The sequence below is a fragment of the Trachurus japonicus genome, chromosome 2 (assembly GCF_045865225.1).
Source record: "Trachurus japonicus isolate A0001 chromosome 2, Traja_1.0".
NCBI lineage: Eukaryota > Metazoa > Chordata > Actinopteri > Carangiformes > Carangidae > Trachurus > Trachurus japonicus.
The window spans coordinates 5268507-5284554 of NC_140908.1; the positions used below are offsets into that span (position 1 = coordinate 5268507).

The 16048-nt window shown below is 42.9% G+C and overlaps 1 protein-coding gene across 1 annotated transcript in view; it reads left to right on the forward strand.

Moving 5' to 3' along the window:
- zranb3 (zinc finger, RAN-binding domain containing 3) overlaps positions 1-13985 on the forward strand; it is a 73252-nt gene extending 59267 nt beyond the window's left edge. The window contains exons 18-22 of the mRNA XM_085796879.1: positions 4147-4287; positions 7924-8091; positions 8964-9156; positions 12411-12542; positions 13241-13985. Coding sequence (XP_085653005.1) covers positions 4147-4287; positions 7924-8091; positions 8964-9156; positions 12411-12542; positions 13241-13339 — 733 coding nt within the window. The 3' untranslated portion in view covers positions 13340-13985. The remainder of the gene's footprint in view (positions 1-4146; positions 4288-7923; positions 8092-8963; positions 9157-12410; positions 12543-13240) is intronic.
- Positions 13986-16048: the final 2063 nt, after the last annotated feature.

Sequence of the window (16048 nt, forward strand, 5' to 3'; positions counted from 1 at the left end):
AGAGTTTTACTCCCCACCATGAATCACACCACGGAAACAAAACAAAATAAAGGCAACACTGGATCCTACACTTCCCATTATGCAACTTGATAGCATCTTCCTCCCTGATAGATGCCCACATCTTTCAAACTCCACACGCCCAGTTGGTAACACTGTGGCTCCTGTTGTAAATGTGAAGTCTCGAGCCAGAACAGAGAGAAGGCAGATAGTTATCGCAGCTCCTCCAGAGCCACACAAAACATTTCCACTGGCTCAGTGGCCCATCTTATGATGAGTGTAACTCATCCTCTAAATTCTTCTCATCACATCAGAGTCAGTTTTAGATACCGCATGTTTACTGGTTTTTGCCCGCGCTTCATTATGATAACTTCAAGCCTGCCATCGCGTCTGCCAGGTAAATGCTTGAACATATGCACCTCCATGTTTTCTTCCTCCGAGGCTGACTGAGAGCAGCAGCTTGTTAGTTTGATTTCACAGCTGAACGGGGTCTGCCGGCCCCCGGTGCTGAACCGCAGGTCGGCCTGTTTCGGGGGCCCCGGCTGCTGCTGCTGTCTGTCTGCAGCTCTGTGGGGCCGCAGGTACGTCGTCAGCAACCTGCTGCCACCACAGGCCTGCAACAGCACCCCTGCAGCTGGCCGCCATGTCCAGATACTGTAATCCAGTGAAGAGCACATGAGCTGCTGCATTTAGTCAGTGGAAAACGCTTTATTACTTAAAATACATACAGATTAAATTAATAACATATAAATTATTTAGTACTGAGCTTCAGAGAGGCTGATTGGTGGATGTTATTGCACTAAGAAAGGGGCAGGATACCGATTCCCCCTGTTTCTGGTCTTTATGCATTAGTTATCTGCTAGTATTAGCATCGTATTTAACATACGGTCATAGAAGTAGCATCTTTAATCTTGTCTAAAGTAGCAATAACATGAATTGTATGGCTCTCAAAATGTCAAAATCTTCTTTTAAAGATGTGAACCAACTGTGTTTACAATAGATTAACAAAAAATATTATTGCAAAAATGCCTTTTTAAGATATTTAATACTTGCGTCCATGTTTAGCAGCTTGCAGGTTTCTTCTCCTCTGTCTTTGTGTCTGTTGGCACATGATTATGCTCTGGTACATACCCAAAACCTCCACAGGCCAGCCTCAATGCATCATATTTAGCATTTTAATGGACTGCACCTTTAGTAGTGGTTGTTTACCCTCTGATGGAACATTTTCAAAAATGGTTTTGTTTCATACGTGTCTTAAATTAGACATGTCCTTCCCTTAAGGATGAGCCAGAGGAGGTTAGGATCGTGGCAGTGGTGAAGGAGCAGCAGTCACCTTAATGTACAGAATCGCTGTCCAAGCTCCGAGCTGTGTGAAAACATGCAAACACACAGATCCAGACTCTCCCAGAGGCGCAGTTGGACACCAGTTTAGTGTAAGGTATCTTGTTTCATGCAGCCTCTGTGCTGGGACTGTTTGAAGCAAAGGAAGCTCTTGTGTTTGATGGAGACTTACCTTTTTCCTCATCTCCCCTCAGCTTCCACAGAAACCTCTCCTCTTTGATGTGTCTCCCTCCTCCACTTTCTGCCTCCTGTCATCCATCTCTCCTTTATTTTTTTCCCCTACCTTCTTTCCATCTCCCTCCCAAAGAAAGTAGTCCGTCCAGATGGAGGTGTTGGAAATGCATTAAAATGCTGCTACACAGCCTGAAACACTTAAAGCAGAGTTTAACAGTGGCACTGCCTTCCAGTTTAAATAGCAGGGTGTTTTTCATGGAGGCTACAATTTCATTTGTAATCAGCACAGGAATGCATGGTGACATTTCTCAAGTAGAATTAAATAAGCCGTTTGCATTCAGACTTCTCTTTGAATGAAGTGATTACAATAAGTCTTTGATTGTCCTTTGAGTTGGAGAATATAAAAACTGTATATATATTTTTTTTTTTCTTTTTTAAATTATTATTATTTTTTTATATATATATATTAAACGCTTGAGCGTAGAGATTAGGTTATAAATTAGGAATACTGTAAAAGTATCAAAGTCTCAGTCCACAGAGAAATACACACAACCCGTATTCAGAAACTGAGCCTTAGAATGAGCTGTTAGGACTTCTGTAACTTTGTGATGTCACAACAAACCACCTGGACCGACCATTCAACACTTGCACGATTTAGTTTTTGGTTCTTAAAACCACAAATATTTTTTCTCATAGATCAACACTAAAAATAAATCAGAGGGAAAATGTACAATATGCCAATCCAAATTTTACTATATTTTACAAAATGCTACTCTTATTTATCTTAAAAAGGAAGATAGAGAATGTATATACATGTGAAAATAATATGACACATTTGGCAATCTCACTCTTGATAAAGGGGCATATATGTTACATACTATATTTCTGATTGGGGATTAGACCAAAGACTAAATAAGTCATTCTATATGTAATCACTGGAAATGTTTATGTCTTTTACTGTGTAGCAAACGTTTCCTTGTAGTTAAACAGTGTAAGTGTATTTTTCTACATGTCCTGCAGTTCTAGGAGCCGAGCCAGATATTGATTTTATTTCAGCGGTGGCAGAGCAACTGTTTGTCTTCCAGCAATAAAGTTTCAACAAACTAAGTTCAAGAATTGACGTAGCTGTCAAAACAAGTGCTGGGAAAATATACCATTAATTATTGATTCACACGACAATTAGTGAACAGTTTCATCACCAGAGTTGATTGTCTGTGAAATAGCCACAACACACCACAGCTGTCCCCCGGTCTCTCTGTTCATTTTCTTCTTAAAGCCTTTAAAATCCTTGGTTTTTTGCTCTGGCACCACCTCACAACCAATATCTGTTAGACTTTATCCAAGCAGCAATAGGTTGGGCACATTATAGATTGTCATAAATGTAATCCATCTCTCTCTCATCAATACAGCATTAACATTTTCTCTCATTTCATTATTGCAGAAGATGTTTATCCCAATAGACTCCCATGTTAAATCGACAAACATGTTTACAGTTCGATCCCCTATTTCAGTTTTTCTTACTTCAGAAACAGAACATGCAGCTTCCATTTTTACTCTAATGGTGTTTTACTGGCAGTTGGTCTTGGGCTGGGTAAAAAAAACACACACTTTGTACACACATGCTGAATTTTTGACAGTCATCCAGTTGGAATAAGGCTCATGCTGCTTCTCGAACGTGGAAACTTCAAAATAAAAGTCCAAAAATTTAAATTTAAAGCCTGGATGGCTTCATCAAATATCTGTAAGATAACCATAAAACACCAGCAGCTGCGTGATGTCTGACCTCCCTGTAGAGGAGGAAATAGAAAAGATAACTGCTCTACTGGGACTATTAGTTTGATCCATCATCCCTCTTTGCAAAGCCTTAATGTTACCTGGAGACATTTGGTCGTTGTTGGTTTCCTTTCTCTCAAGGTATTGAATATTTTTTTACACCCTGAACAAAAGAAGTCAGTGCTTCTTTCACCCCAAACCCCCCGTCTCCTGTATTTCTTGTCAACTCAGACATCCTTGGGTCATTTTAATCCTGCACAGATTGACATGTAGTGTTTCATGCAATTTCCAAGCTGCACACCTAGCATCTGTATTACAAGGGCCATAAAAAACAGTGGTGGGGCAGATGGATTAGATTAGATGATTGACGATGCCTGTGGGGAAATTAGATTGCTGCGGCAGCAATAGTAATGGGATTCAGCAGGGGAAGAGGACAAACAGAATATAAGCACACAAACAGAACAGAAAATAAGCAATGAAAGGAGGATTTTTTTTTTTTTTTTTTTGCATTTAAACACAGATCGGTGCCAAGAAAAAATATAAAAGTGCATCTGGCTCCGCACCGAGGGTGTTTGTGGAGTTTTGGCAGTCCTGTGAGTGTTGGTGTGTGTTATATGGATGCGAGTGAGTCCCAGAAAGATTACCAACAGTCCCGAGCAACATTAAATTCCCCATCTTGCCCTGGCCGGCGTTAACGCTATCAAGAGAAAGTTTATGGATCCATCTCCTCGCAACTGCTCCCCCATGCTCAACCTGTGAATCAGCTCTCTTCATCAGGCTCTCAGGTTATATAACATCCACAAAACCAACCGTCCACTCCGCTCTCACTCACAGCCCTGTTTATCCCGTTTTTTTCCACAGGTACCTGAGCAGAGACGAAGTGGCCGAGGCCTCGCTGAGCAAAGTCCAGCAGGAGGGGGGCAGCGTGCGGATGGTCACCAAGGAGAACTTCTTCACAAAGAGGAGGTCTGCCTCTTCATTAACACCGCCCGCTGCAGAGAGGTGGGTGAAGAGGGCAAACATACGGCTCTTTAAAAATCCTCTGCACTCAGGGTTCAACACAACTGATCTGTATTTTACACCCATTTAGATTTAAATCCTCCTCCATCTCCTCGCCGTGTCGTCCATATACTAAGTTGTATTTATGCTCTTTTCAAAGACGAGGTTTCCGTACGACGGCACACATGAAGGCTTTTTACTCTTTCAGGGATTCAGTGTATTTTCATTTTCCTTTTCCTCAGCTGTCGCCATGGAGACCTGCATGCGCCTTGCAGTGGAGGCCCACTCAGTGTGTTAGTACAGTAAATATAGACCATAATACAATCTACCGGGTGAGATGTAACAGCCAGCTCAGCTCAGGGAAGGGGAGGGGGTGGCATCACCATGGAAACCTGCAACAAATACACACACTTATTTGTGGAGACTGGCATATTATGGCACTGGTGTGCAATGGTTCATGGGATAGGATGGTCTGAGAAGGCGTTCTGCGTCGCCTGGTGAATGACGGACACATGAGTGAGTGGTGATGGGAACCGAACCCCAGTAGTCGTACCTTTACAACCGTATTGATGCCCATCTCCCATATCTGAGAGAGTTCAGGGTGGAGCAACCTCAACACAATCGGTCTTTGAATGCCGCCTTCTAAGGATAAAGCCCCTAATTAGAAAAAAACTAACAGCTCAACATGAAAAAAATATTTTATAATCTACGTTAAAGCTTTTACCTCAAAATGAAAAACCTTTTCTGTTTCTCTGAGGGAATTATAACATGTGTCTATATTGTTTTTCTGCCTGTTCACATCTCTAAAGCTCAAGACACACACACAACAACACGATGTTCACCAAAATCTCTTTTTTTAAACCAAAAACTTTGGATTTATGTGATTGAAGTGCTCACCCAAGGTGAAAGTATTGATACTGGTTAAAGTAACACATTTCTCACTCAGTGAAGCATAAACACCTTCTCTTACAGGTTTATTATTGCTAACGCTCAAACCGAGAGTCCACAAGAGGCGCTAACGCAAAATGTATAAAACAGACCCCTGACCAACAGTGAGCGAGCACCGCATCGACTGACAGGTGGACTTGCCCAGCGTAAGACCCCACCCCCCTCCCCCCTCCAGTGCCTTTGGTTTCCTTTGGTATGAAGCATCAGAGATGAGCTGCAGTGGTAAACATTAGCCGGCTGTGTGCCGTTTGCTGAAGGCATGTTGCGTGATTTCTGGGGTTTGAAGTGTGAGTTTTCAGAGAGTTACCTCATGCTGCGATGCAGAGCTGCCAACACGCTCAGCTGCTTTGTGCATATATGAATCTGAATGACTGTGACGCGTCATGTAAAGTATATGCAATTATTCATTTTAACAAATTGTCAGTCGTATATTTGAGGCGCAGTCGTAGTTTTCTAGCAGTCACTAGCAAACCAAGTATTTCTGGATTCGTTTTTTTTTTTTTTTTTTTCTCCAAGTGCCATGTTTTAACCAGTCTCAGTTTGGGCACACCAGTAAAAACTCTATTTCCGTCTCTCTTTCATCCACAAGACGATGCTGGCACAGCTTTTGTCTCTTGGTACTTCCAGTTTTTTTGGTATCTTCTCAACTTTGAAGCGGCAAGGTTCCTTTTTTTAGAGGGTTTTTCTTCTCCATTTCAATGATTAAATCTCCCTCTGTAGCGCTCTCTGTCTCCTTGGCTCTTTGTTCCTCTCTCTGTCTGTCTGAATTGTAAACCACGGGGAAAGAGAATTTAGTCCATCTGTCCCCCTCCATCGTCGCCCTAGCACCCTGCTGGGACAACATGGCAAGTGCCCAAACTCGCTGTCCTCTGCCAAAAGGGCGGACACACACACACACACACACACACACACACACACACACACACACACACACACACACACACAGAAACACACACACATACACATATTAGAAATGTTCTGGATCCCCTTCCACTGTACTGTACATACACACATTTCACAGCACTGTAGGTCTCTCAACTCTGCATCTGCAGCCCACAAAGCAAGCACAGGTTGTTTTTTTTCTTATGGGACAAATGGATATTGAACAGTGTTTGCTGTTCTGCTGAGGTTGAAAGAGCCGAGGTTTACATTGAATCTGGATGTTTCCCTGCAGATTGAGGTCTGTCAAACAGGTCAAGGTAGCTGCTCTTTGAGAATTTACTGCACAAAGGTCTCAAAACCTCATCATGTGCACATAGAATACATGTATTTAACAGCGTTTTATGTACCACACCTGTCTGGTCGATAAACGTAGACCTGCTGCAGTGTTGAGATGTGCACTGACCTCATAAATTCTCAAATATATTAGATTGTATCAGACAGAGGCTGTTCTAATCCTCACAGATTCACCAGTATGTGTTATTATATATTTCTAATATTGTTTCTGATCTAACTCTCTTTTAAATTCTGTTGTTTGATGTTGTTTACTGTCAATGCAAATCCAACAAAGCCTCTTGTGTTTACCTGTTAGCTTGATTTCAGCTCTCTTTAAAGGGTTACTGCTGCAGTTTTGTGAAGTGAGGGGACTTGAAAGAGAAAAGTGTCAGATATTTATTGCATAGTATTCAACCAAACGTATGAAAGTATGAAATCCCCCATCATGCAACACAGCAGTATCTTCACTTACATCGACTGCTCCAAGTGGTAGACTCGACTCTAGAAGGTCCTGATCATTACCGTTATTTCCTCTCACTCTCCAGAGCCACAGACGACATTTTACAAACTGTTCGCAGCTCGCAGAGGCTGAATTGTAGTTTCCATGACAAGTAAAACGACCTTTGTGTGAAATCGATGTTGTGACCCTTGAAGAGAACCACTTTTGTCCTGCGCTAACTCTTTCCGGTGGCTTCTACTTTTCTGCATTAACTCCACTCTGCTGTGATGATTTACATGATTCAGAGAAGTGAAAGTTATTTCACCTCATCCTGAGACGTTCCTGACATTTCATCCCCAGTACGGGCCCATCGCAAAAAACTCTGTGTCTTACACTTCCCATCATGCAACTCAGTAGCTCCTTTACTCAGATTCACCAGGTCTGTACCCATCCCATGTTTCCATCGTCAGGGTGATGGTGAATATTGGATCTATATTTTGTGTTGGAGGTCTGGCTTGATTTGTACGTTGTTGCTGGACTGCAGACTCCTTTTAAATTAAAAAAATGTTTTGTTGTTGCTGTTTGTAAAGAAAAAGAAACAGAAAAGGGACACAATTTATGTTTTTCTTATTCATGTAACTGTAATAATGTAACAGTTATTTGTATTTGCCTGACCAAAACATCAATAAAAATGATGATAATAATAATAATGATGATGATGATACTAGTGAGTGTTGTAGTGGCAGATCTGAATTGTGCTGCTCCAGAATCAGATACCTGCACAATGAGGACACAGAGGAGATGATTGTATTATTGTATATAATTCGACAGATCCTCACAGTGCTGCACCTCACACTCACTCTGCTTAAACCAACTCTCACATTAGATCTTTACATGCAATGTACGTTATCGACTCACTGATAAAACAGTGGTGGTCTCTCTTTGAGGTTAAGCTTGAAGGTGAAGATGAGACTGATAAGAAACTCAACTCCTTATCCAGTGTCTAAATGTGGTCACTCTATTTTCTGTCTCTGCAGCCGGGACAAGGAGGACAAGGAGTCCTGTAAGACAGCGGAGGAGCAGCCGCCAGGACAGTCCGGTTACCTGCAGGCCGTGGACAGCGAGGGCGTCCCTCTGTGTCTGTCCTGCCAGCAGGCCTGCTCTGCCACCGGCGGGGCCTGGGACACGCGGTTCTGCAGTCACAGGTGATGCAAAAACATCCAGTTAGAGGACAAATTGGAGAGTGTGAATCAAACAGCAGATGCATGTAACTCAACACAGCCTCAAACTGAAATGTAAATCACAGAAGAGCATGTTAAATTTACTTTGGAATAGTTTGTGAATGTGATTTATTAAACTTTCCACGACTCACTGTTCTCCGTGCCTTAAAGCCCGCCCATCTGGCACCAAGAAAATTCAATTACAGTCGAAGCTCCGAGGGAGTTTGCACCAAACAAACGGAAAAAGACAACAGTACAACGATGACGCCACCTTGGTTTGCTTTGTTGAAATGATGCCGTTTGTTGTTAGCAGACATAATCAGACTCTAATAGTAAGAATGGCTCATTACTTAATCCTTTCCTGTCATCCTCACTTCCTCATCTCTGCTTTTTAACACCAACATAAAGACTCTTTTAGCACTAAGTGGAGAAATATTGTAGGTTCATTGTCTGAATTTTTCTTTCTATCCTTGAGCGAGACCCTGCACCTTTCTTCGCTCGGTCTGAATAAGACTGTCTGCTAAATTCTTACAACTCGAAAAACGTGTTGTGTCCATGTGTGCCTTTAGTCTTGCTACCTATTTAGGGTGGAAATTCAATTTCCTGAAGTGGCTTTCAAGAGCCGACTGCAGGTCATTCAGTCAAGGTGATGCACTTCACTTCTCTTTGGCTGGATGTTATCAAAATTTAACACATGACTCTTCTGAAAGCAGCACAAACACAGTGGTATCTGCAGTCCGGTAGCAAAAACACACCTTTGTTTGTGAACAGAAGATGATTTTTTTTCATGTTAAAATTTAAAAAGGATGTAAATTCAGTCCAGATGTTGCCATGTTTTGTTTTTTTTCCACCCGTAGATGCCAGGAGGAGTTCCAGTTGCGCTCCAGTCAGACGTACATGCGCTCGCGGGTGCTGGAGGTGGAGCAGGGGATCTGTCAGCTCTGCGGCCTCCACGCCCACGACCTGTACCTGAAGGTCCATGACGCTCCGCCTTCCCAACGCAAAGAGATGCTGGAGAACACCTGGCTGGCCCAGCTGTCACTCAAACAGGTGAGGGAAGCCAATATTTAATCTTTATATACTTTATAACCTATATTAAAATACTAATTTCACATCCAGCACTTTACTTTTCTTCCTAAATCCTTTAAAATCAACAAATACAACGCATATACAAGGTTGTTGCTTTGAGAAACAAGCGCAGTGGCAAAGGTGTTTACATGATGGGAACTTGGTTTTATCCATAACCATAAAGCTGACCAGCCCTCGCTCTCCTCTAGAGGTATTTTTTACAGCGCTCCAGCTGTGATCTCTGCCGTCTCCACAACAAACTAAACCTCCATTTGCTCTTGAACTCACCTCTCGAGCTGCCTGTAAACATCAAGGCCTTGTGGGAGATGGTGTTTGTAGAAGGCTGCGCACAACAAGCAGACTACACAACAATATTAGATCGCTTTTCGAAAAAAAAATAGAATAAAAAATCTCTACCTCTTTAAAGCATTACATTAAGAACATAAATATAAAATACATTTTCTCTTTCCACTTCCTTGATGATTTCTTCTTTCTTTAATAACTGTCAGAGACCCAAAGATTTCAAATGAAGAGATCAGAGAAAAGGTTAAACACGTCTAAGCTGCAAAACTTGGTGTTTTTTTCCCCCCATGATTAATCATCTGATGATCCCTCAGATTTATTTCAATCTTTGGAAAGGTCACGACCCCTCAGCAGGAAAACCACTGGAGTAAACTCAATATAAAGTTAAACAAAGCCAAAGTCACAGCAACAGAAGAGTTTTTCCTTTCATGTTGTTGCATTGATATTAACAATAATGACGTATGTATACTGTAACAGTGTAAGCAGCGCTTTATTGGATCAACGCATTTAAAACACTACGATATAAAGACACTCCACCAGTCTCCTGATGGGAGCTAAATAACTGACAAGGGAAGCCTTTTTTGTCTTTGTGTTTGTGCAAGTGCAAAAATAAAAGTGCCCTGTGCTCTGCATCCCACCCACCCACGCACACATGCGCACACACACTGTTTCTCACACACACACACACACACACACACACACACAGGTTGATCTGCACTCCAAGGGGCCAGCTCCCAGTAAATGGATTGCTGGGCCCATTGATTTTTTCTCCCAGTGCCAGGCCTCGACCAGTAAGCCTGTTTGATTTGGTTGGCTGTTATCCTGCAAAGCCAGCCCCCCCTCCCTCACCTTAAACACACACACACACACACACCACCTTCCTTCCCAGTGCCGCCGGCAGCAGCATCAGCACCAATCGATGCACCGAGCTTTAGAGGAAACAAACTCAGCCACATGATAAGACGCCGCAGCGGTGGAGGAGCCTCAAGATTATAGGCTCATTCTTTGGTTCATGCTGGGGGTTCTGGTGTGTGTGTGTGTGTCTGTGTGTCGGTGTACTGGTCTTTATATGTACCTTGGGGTCCCTTTCTGTGTGTGTGTACCGTGCATGTATTGGTATTTTGGGTTGTATTGGCCTTCAGGTGCCTGCAAGCAGAAGTTTGTCTAAGTGTGTATCAGTGGGTCTGGTGCAGCAAGATTCATGGGTTTCTGCACAAAAGCAGGATGAATCGACTGAAATGTGCAAGAGTGTGTGTGTGTGTGCGTGCGTGTGTGTGTGTGTGTGTGTGTGTGTGCGCGTGTGTGTGTGTGTGTGTGTGTGTAGGGATGTGAACTCTGCCCCTGTGAGCATGCCCGGTCTTTAAATCTGTTGGGATCAATTCCAGCTCGCTGCCTTAATGTCGGCAGAGGAGCACTCAAAGCAGGAAAATGGATTTTTGGCCCTGAACTCCTCCCATCAGGCTCCGCTCTCTCTGTTTCTAATTCTCTCAATCATCATTTGCTCTTCCACTTTCTTCCTCTGTATTCTGTCCGTCAGTCTGCGTTTCTTTCTTTCTTTCTTTGTCCTTTTTTTTTCAATTTCTGCCTCTCCCTCCTCATTGTGTCTTTTCAGTTTTTCAAAATAAAAGATTGCGGTAATTCAATTTCCAGGTCACTTTTGTTCACAGTGTTTCCTCCCCGTTCTCATGGACCTTGAGGTTTATATGCAAAGAAACTGAAAAAAAAAAAAAACAAGGTCCTAGCAAGGTCGGCTATTTTGTGTCACAGCTTCGACTTCCATCTCATCTCCTTTCATTCATATGTATTTTCTGTGTGACTTCACTGTGACAATAAGTGACATTAACCAGGTAGGTATGCTCCATATTAAAATCACTGAGAAGCTGTGGCAGAGACTTTTGTTGAAAACATAAAGAAGCTGCATGAAAAGAGCTTTGCTATCGCTCCAACGCCAGCGTTAGCATGAACAGTTGTTCGCCTCAAAGTCCAAAAGAAAGTTGTGGGGTACTTTTCACAATATTCTTTCATTTTATAGACGATTCATAAACGACTACACACTATGTAGCCCATTAGTTCAGGATGCTAACATCAGCTCAGTGTTGGTAGGTTTCTTTCAAAGAGAAATTGATGGACCAACTTACGAAGGAAAATCAAGAAGCGTTTTGTCACAAATTGACAAAAATGTGAACGTAGGAGCATGCATCCTGTTGTAAATCGTTATTCCCTGTGGTTTATTTAACCTCATTTCTGTGCCTTTGTCTGTCACACACTCACAACTAGTCACTGATTAAGTTTCCCTACAGCTGCCCATTATGTAGGCCATAAGCATTTTGGTGATTTATAAGGCTGCACCTGAGGCATCTGCTGGGTGTGATGGATAATAGAGAGCTAAAGTTCACTGTCATCGATTTGGTGCAATTATTATTTTCATCAACTGGTCTTATCCTCACAGTCACATGGGCTTACATTAATCTCAGCATTTAAACCTTTATCAGAGGCATCCTGCGTTTTGTTTTCATTATTTACTGCTGTAGATTTCTGACACTTATGTGCTTTGCTGTCTCATTTATTTTTATCTTTTTGTTATTGTGGAGCACACTGCAGAAGTGCCCCTGCGGTGCAGAGATTTGTTTGATATGAATGATTTTGTGTGTGTGTGTGTGTGTGTGTGTGTGTGTGTGTGTGTGTGTGTGTGTGTGTGTGTGTGCATTGGTGTGCTGTAAAATAACAATTTGGGTCACTATAGAGCTCAGAAACACTGAGCTCTACTGAAGAAATAACATCAGTTCAACAAAAATTAACTCCAGCATAGATGGATGGTTTGGGAAGGCCGTGCAATCACAGCTTGTTTTGGGCAATTTGGAGCGCTTTATGGAACCATCCAAGGGTAGTCAGTGTACCGAGACGCTCACTGCTCCACTCTGTGTGTTTTCTAGCTGAATGAAATGATCCGCGCTCCGGTCGAAGGGGATTTCTGGCAGGTGGACCACATCCGGCCGGTCTACAGCGGAGGAGGACAGTGCTCTCTGGACAACCTGCAGACGCTCTGCACCGTCTGCCACAAAGCCGTACGTGAACAACCCGCACCGCTGCACCCATAACAACCCCCAAGGGCTTAAGGGGCAAAAGCAATTTATCTAACATTTAAGGTGCACACTGTGGATGGACCTCTCCTTTATCCACGTATGAAAAGAAAAACTCATCACTCATGTTGAGGATCATGTGCGATGGCAGTAATGTGATACATGGTCAAACACATAGATCAAAAGTCATACCATCGCTCACAAAGCTATATAGATATTCTCTGTAATAACATCACATGATGTGGTTGTATGACATATTGATATATAGCGTTTGTGGCAAAATACTATATATCTGTCTTGGGAACATTTTCCTCTGTGGGCATCTTAGGCCAATTTTTCATAATCACTGGCAATTCACTTCTTAAAAACAGAACTGATTTGAGCCGCAGAGGTTTCAAAATAAAATACAGCTTTTATTGTAACCATAAATGTGCTTTATTGTCACGCCGGAGAGCATTTTTGTCAGAGTGGGTGTCAGTTTGGACGGAGATGCTTCCTCCATTGACGTATATAAACTGATGTGGAGAACTGGGCGTTCTGATAAGGGGATCCTCTTCGCTGTTTATGCCACCGCTCAGACACTTTAATCTAAAGATGCTCGATATATTGATCTCACTTTTTTTTTTCCTTCTGCGCCGACTGCAGATTTAACCTCTTACATCATGTTCCATTTTTCTCCACAGAGGACGGCTCAGCAAGCCAAAGAACGGAGCCGGATGAGGAAGAGTGCCGCTGCCTCCAAGGTTGCGTCAGACATCAGTAGGTTCTTCATCAGGAAATGAGACGACACACAGGTTTAGTAAGGGTTGTATAGGTGTAAAATCTCCTGAATCAAATTGGTGACATGATTTCTGACAGTTTGGACCAAGATGCATCATGATTTTTTCAAAGACAAGCTTCACATTACGGTATACCGCAAATGCCATTCACTGTGACAGATTAGGATGAAAGGCCAGCTTTTCTTTTGGAGTCGCCTCTGCTTCTTCTTCCTCACTTTCCGATGATATCACTGGGCGCCCTGCTGGACCCCGCTGCAGGGAGATGCTGTAACAGTGGAGATTTACCTGAAATAAGAAAAAAAAAAAGGAAAGAAAACACTGACGACTACATCAAATGCAAATTCAGCCAGCTCCTCTCTCGTCCCCGAACCGTCACGAGTGCGGTAGTTTTGATTTATGACGGCCCCCTTTTTTGCTCGAGGCTGAAATGGAGCAGGTTGTTTAGAAAGATGCTGCTATTTTAAGATTTTGCAAACTTGGTGGAAAGTAGCAGGTGAGAGATGAACCAGGGGGGGCTTTGCGATTAAAACTCTACGCCAGAAAGCACAACCAAGTGTCCTCAATGACAACAAGTAGCACCTTGCGAATCTTCCACCCCTGGATGATAGATGCATTCTCCTGAGTGAAATAAAAACCTATTTTCATCATGTTGCATGTGTCTCCTTCTGTTCTGCCGGTGCTTTAACCACGGTTCGGACTGTAAATACACCAAGACGTTGGTTGTTCTGACAAGCTCGCAAATCGTTTCATTGCCTCAAGTCAGGAACATCATTGTCCACGTCCACGCATCTACCTCCTCTTCAGCTGTGCTTGATGATCTGAACAGAGCTAAAGTCAGTCAGGAGGGCTATGTTTAGAGAGACGGAGAGCAGAGTTACTATGGAAACAAGGCTTCAGGTTCAGCGATGTCGGGAATATTGAATCTGTTCTTGTGAGAGTTATACAATGAGCCAGACAGACATCAGAAACTCCAATCAATACCAGCAGGCTCCTGTGAAAATGAGGCCGTCACATTCCTCCGCAGCAGAATTTCACTTCCCCCCTCGGAGGCCGAGGCTCCGTCGACAATGTCGCAGATGTTGTCATGTCACGATTTGTCTGTTTGTCAAACTCCCCAACTCAGCACATTCCTGCCATCGCTGGAAAGTTTCAAATTTTTCTGGCAGGCCCAACTTCTCCCGGCCAATGGAAGCGCTCGGTGGAAGCCACAGCCTCAAACTTTCTCAGAGCCCATGTGGGTGCGAGCGTGGGTGTATGTGTATTTCCCCTACGGCTGCTCCAGGTCTCCACTTAATAAGACCGTTGTTCCTCTCCTGTCCAAACCGACAAGCTTTGTGAGTAATGAACATCTCCCAGGCAGCCTTCCAACAACAGCAGGTTTCAGTGTCAGTCCCTGTCAGCAGCCAATGACTCTGATCTGCTGTTTTATTACACCCAAAAGGTGTGTGTGTTTGCACGTGTGTGTGTGCAGAAGAAAGTGATTGAAGAAGGAAGGCGGAGAGAAAGTGTAGCCAAGTGTGTTTCTGCACGTTACACAAATAAAGCGTGTGTGTTTGGCAGAGGAGAAGTGTATATTGGAAGAGGGAGGAAGTGTGTGTGTGTTTGTCAGATGGAGCCATAATGAGGCAGCGCCCAGATGAAGACGTCTCATGTTCTTCCCAGAGGGTCTGCTGGGTAAAGAGCGGTTATGCATCCGCGTGACACTGTTTGCATTGGACAACCTATCAGCCCAGAGGAAAAACATTACCTCTGCAGGTGATGACAGTAATAAAGATAGACTGGAGCACCGACAGACGGCTGCAGAGGTCTGCCTGTTTGCTCTCTGTCTAACACACCCCTCCTGTTTTTTTTTTTCAAGTCAGCATCACAGCAAAACCCAACTCACTTTTCTTCTTTCTTTTTTTCTTCTCCATCAAGTGCAATCAACATCTTTGCCTCCGCGCCACTGCTGCAGACATATTTCAACATGTTCCATAGCAACACGGCATACAGTGAACGTCACATGGCCAAAATTAGCGGGGGCAAACATGTAGCGGAAATAATGACTTATAGCTCGAAAAGGCACAGAGTATAGTGACATGAGAAAGACAGAGGAGGGAGAGAAGAAAAATAGCGCCACCTGAAGAAAATCCAAAGCAAACAGAAGTCAAAGGAAGTGCAGTGGTGAATATCAAAGTTAAAGACAGTTAATACAAGAGCAATATAATGGTGCTTTAATATTAATGTATATAGAGCTGAAAATAGTAAAATAATATAATATAATAAATCAAAAAATCCTATTTGTGCACTTAAGTATCAAGAAACATTTGGATATCAATGCAACACCTCATGTTAACATCAGACTTACACCCCCAGTGTGTCACAATGTAGGCCACTGAACCTCCAGGGGCCTCGGCAGGGCTCATGGGGGGTCCAAAGAAAATTGAGAAATAGATTAACATCGTTATGACTCAATTCCATATAGGAATTTACTCAATTAAAGACGTTATATTATGTATAAAAATGTAATTGTAGGTTTCACTCTCAGCACCATTCCCCTGTAGGTTGTGCTGCTAACAGTGTGTCCTTTTAGGGGTCTATGACATGAAAATGTGTGCTGCTCCGACCAGGCAGGAACTGACAGTAAACTATACAAATCATTCATAATTCAATCATGATTTGCATTCAGACAGCAAGGCGTTATATTTGGCGCCATTCCACTGGTTATTCCAT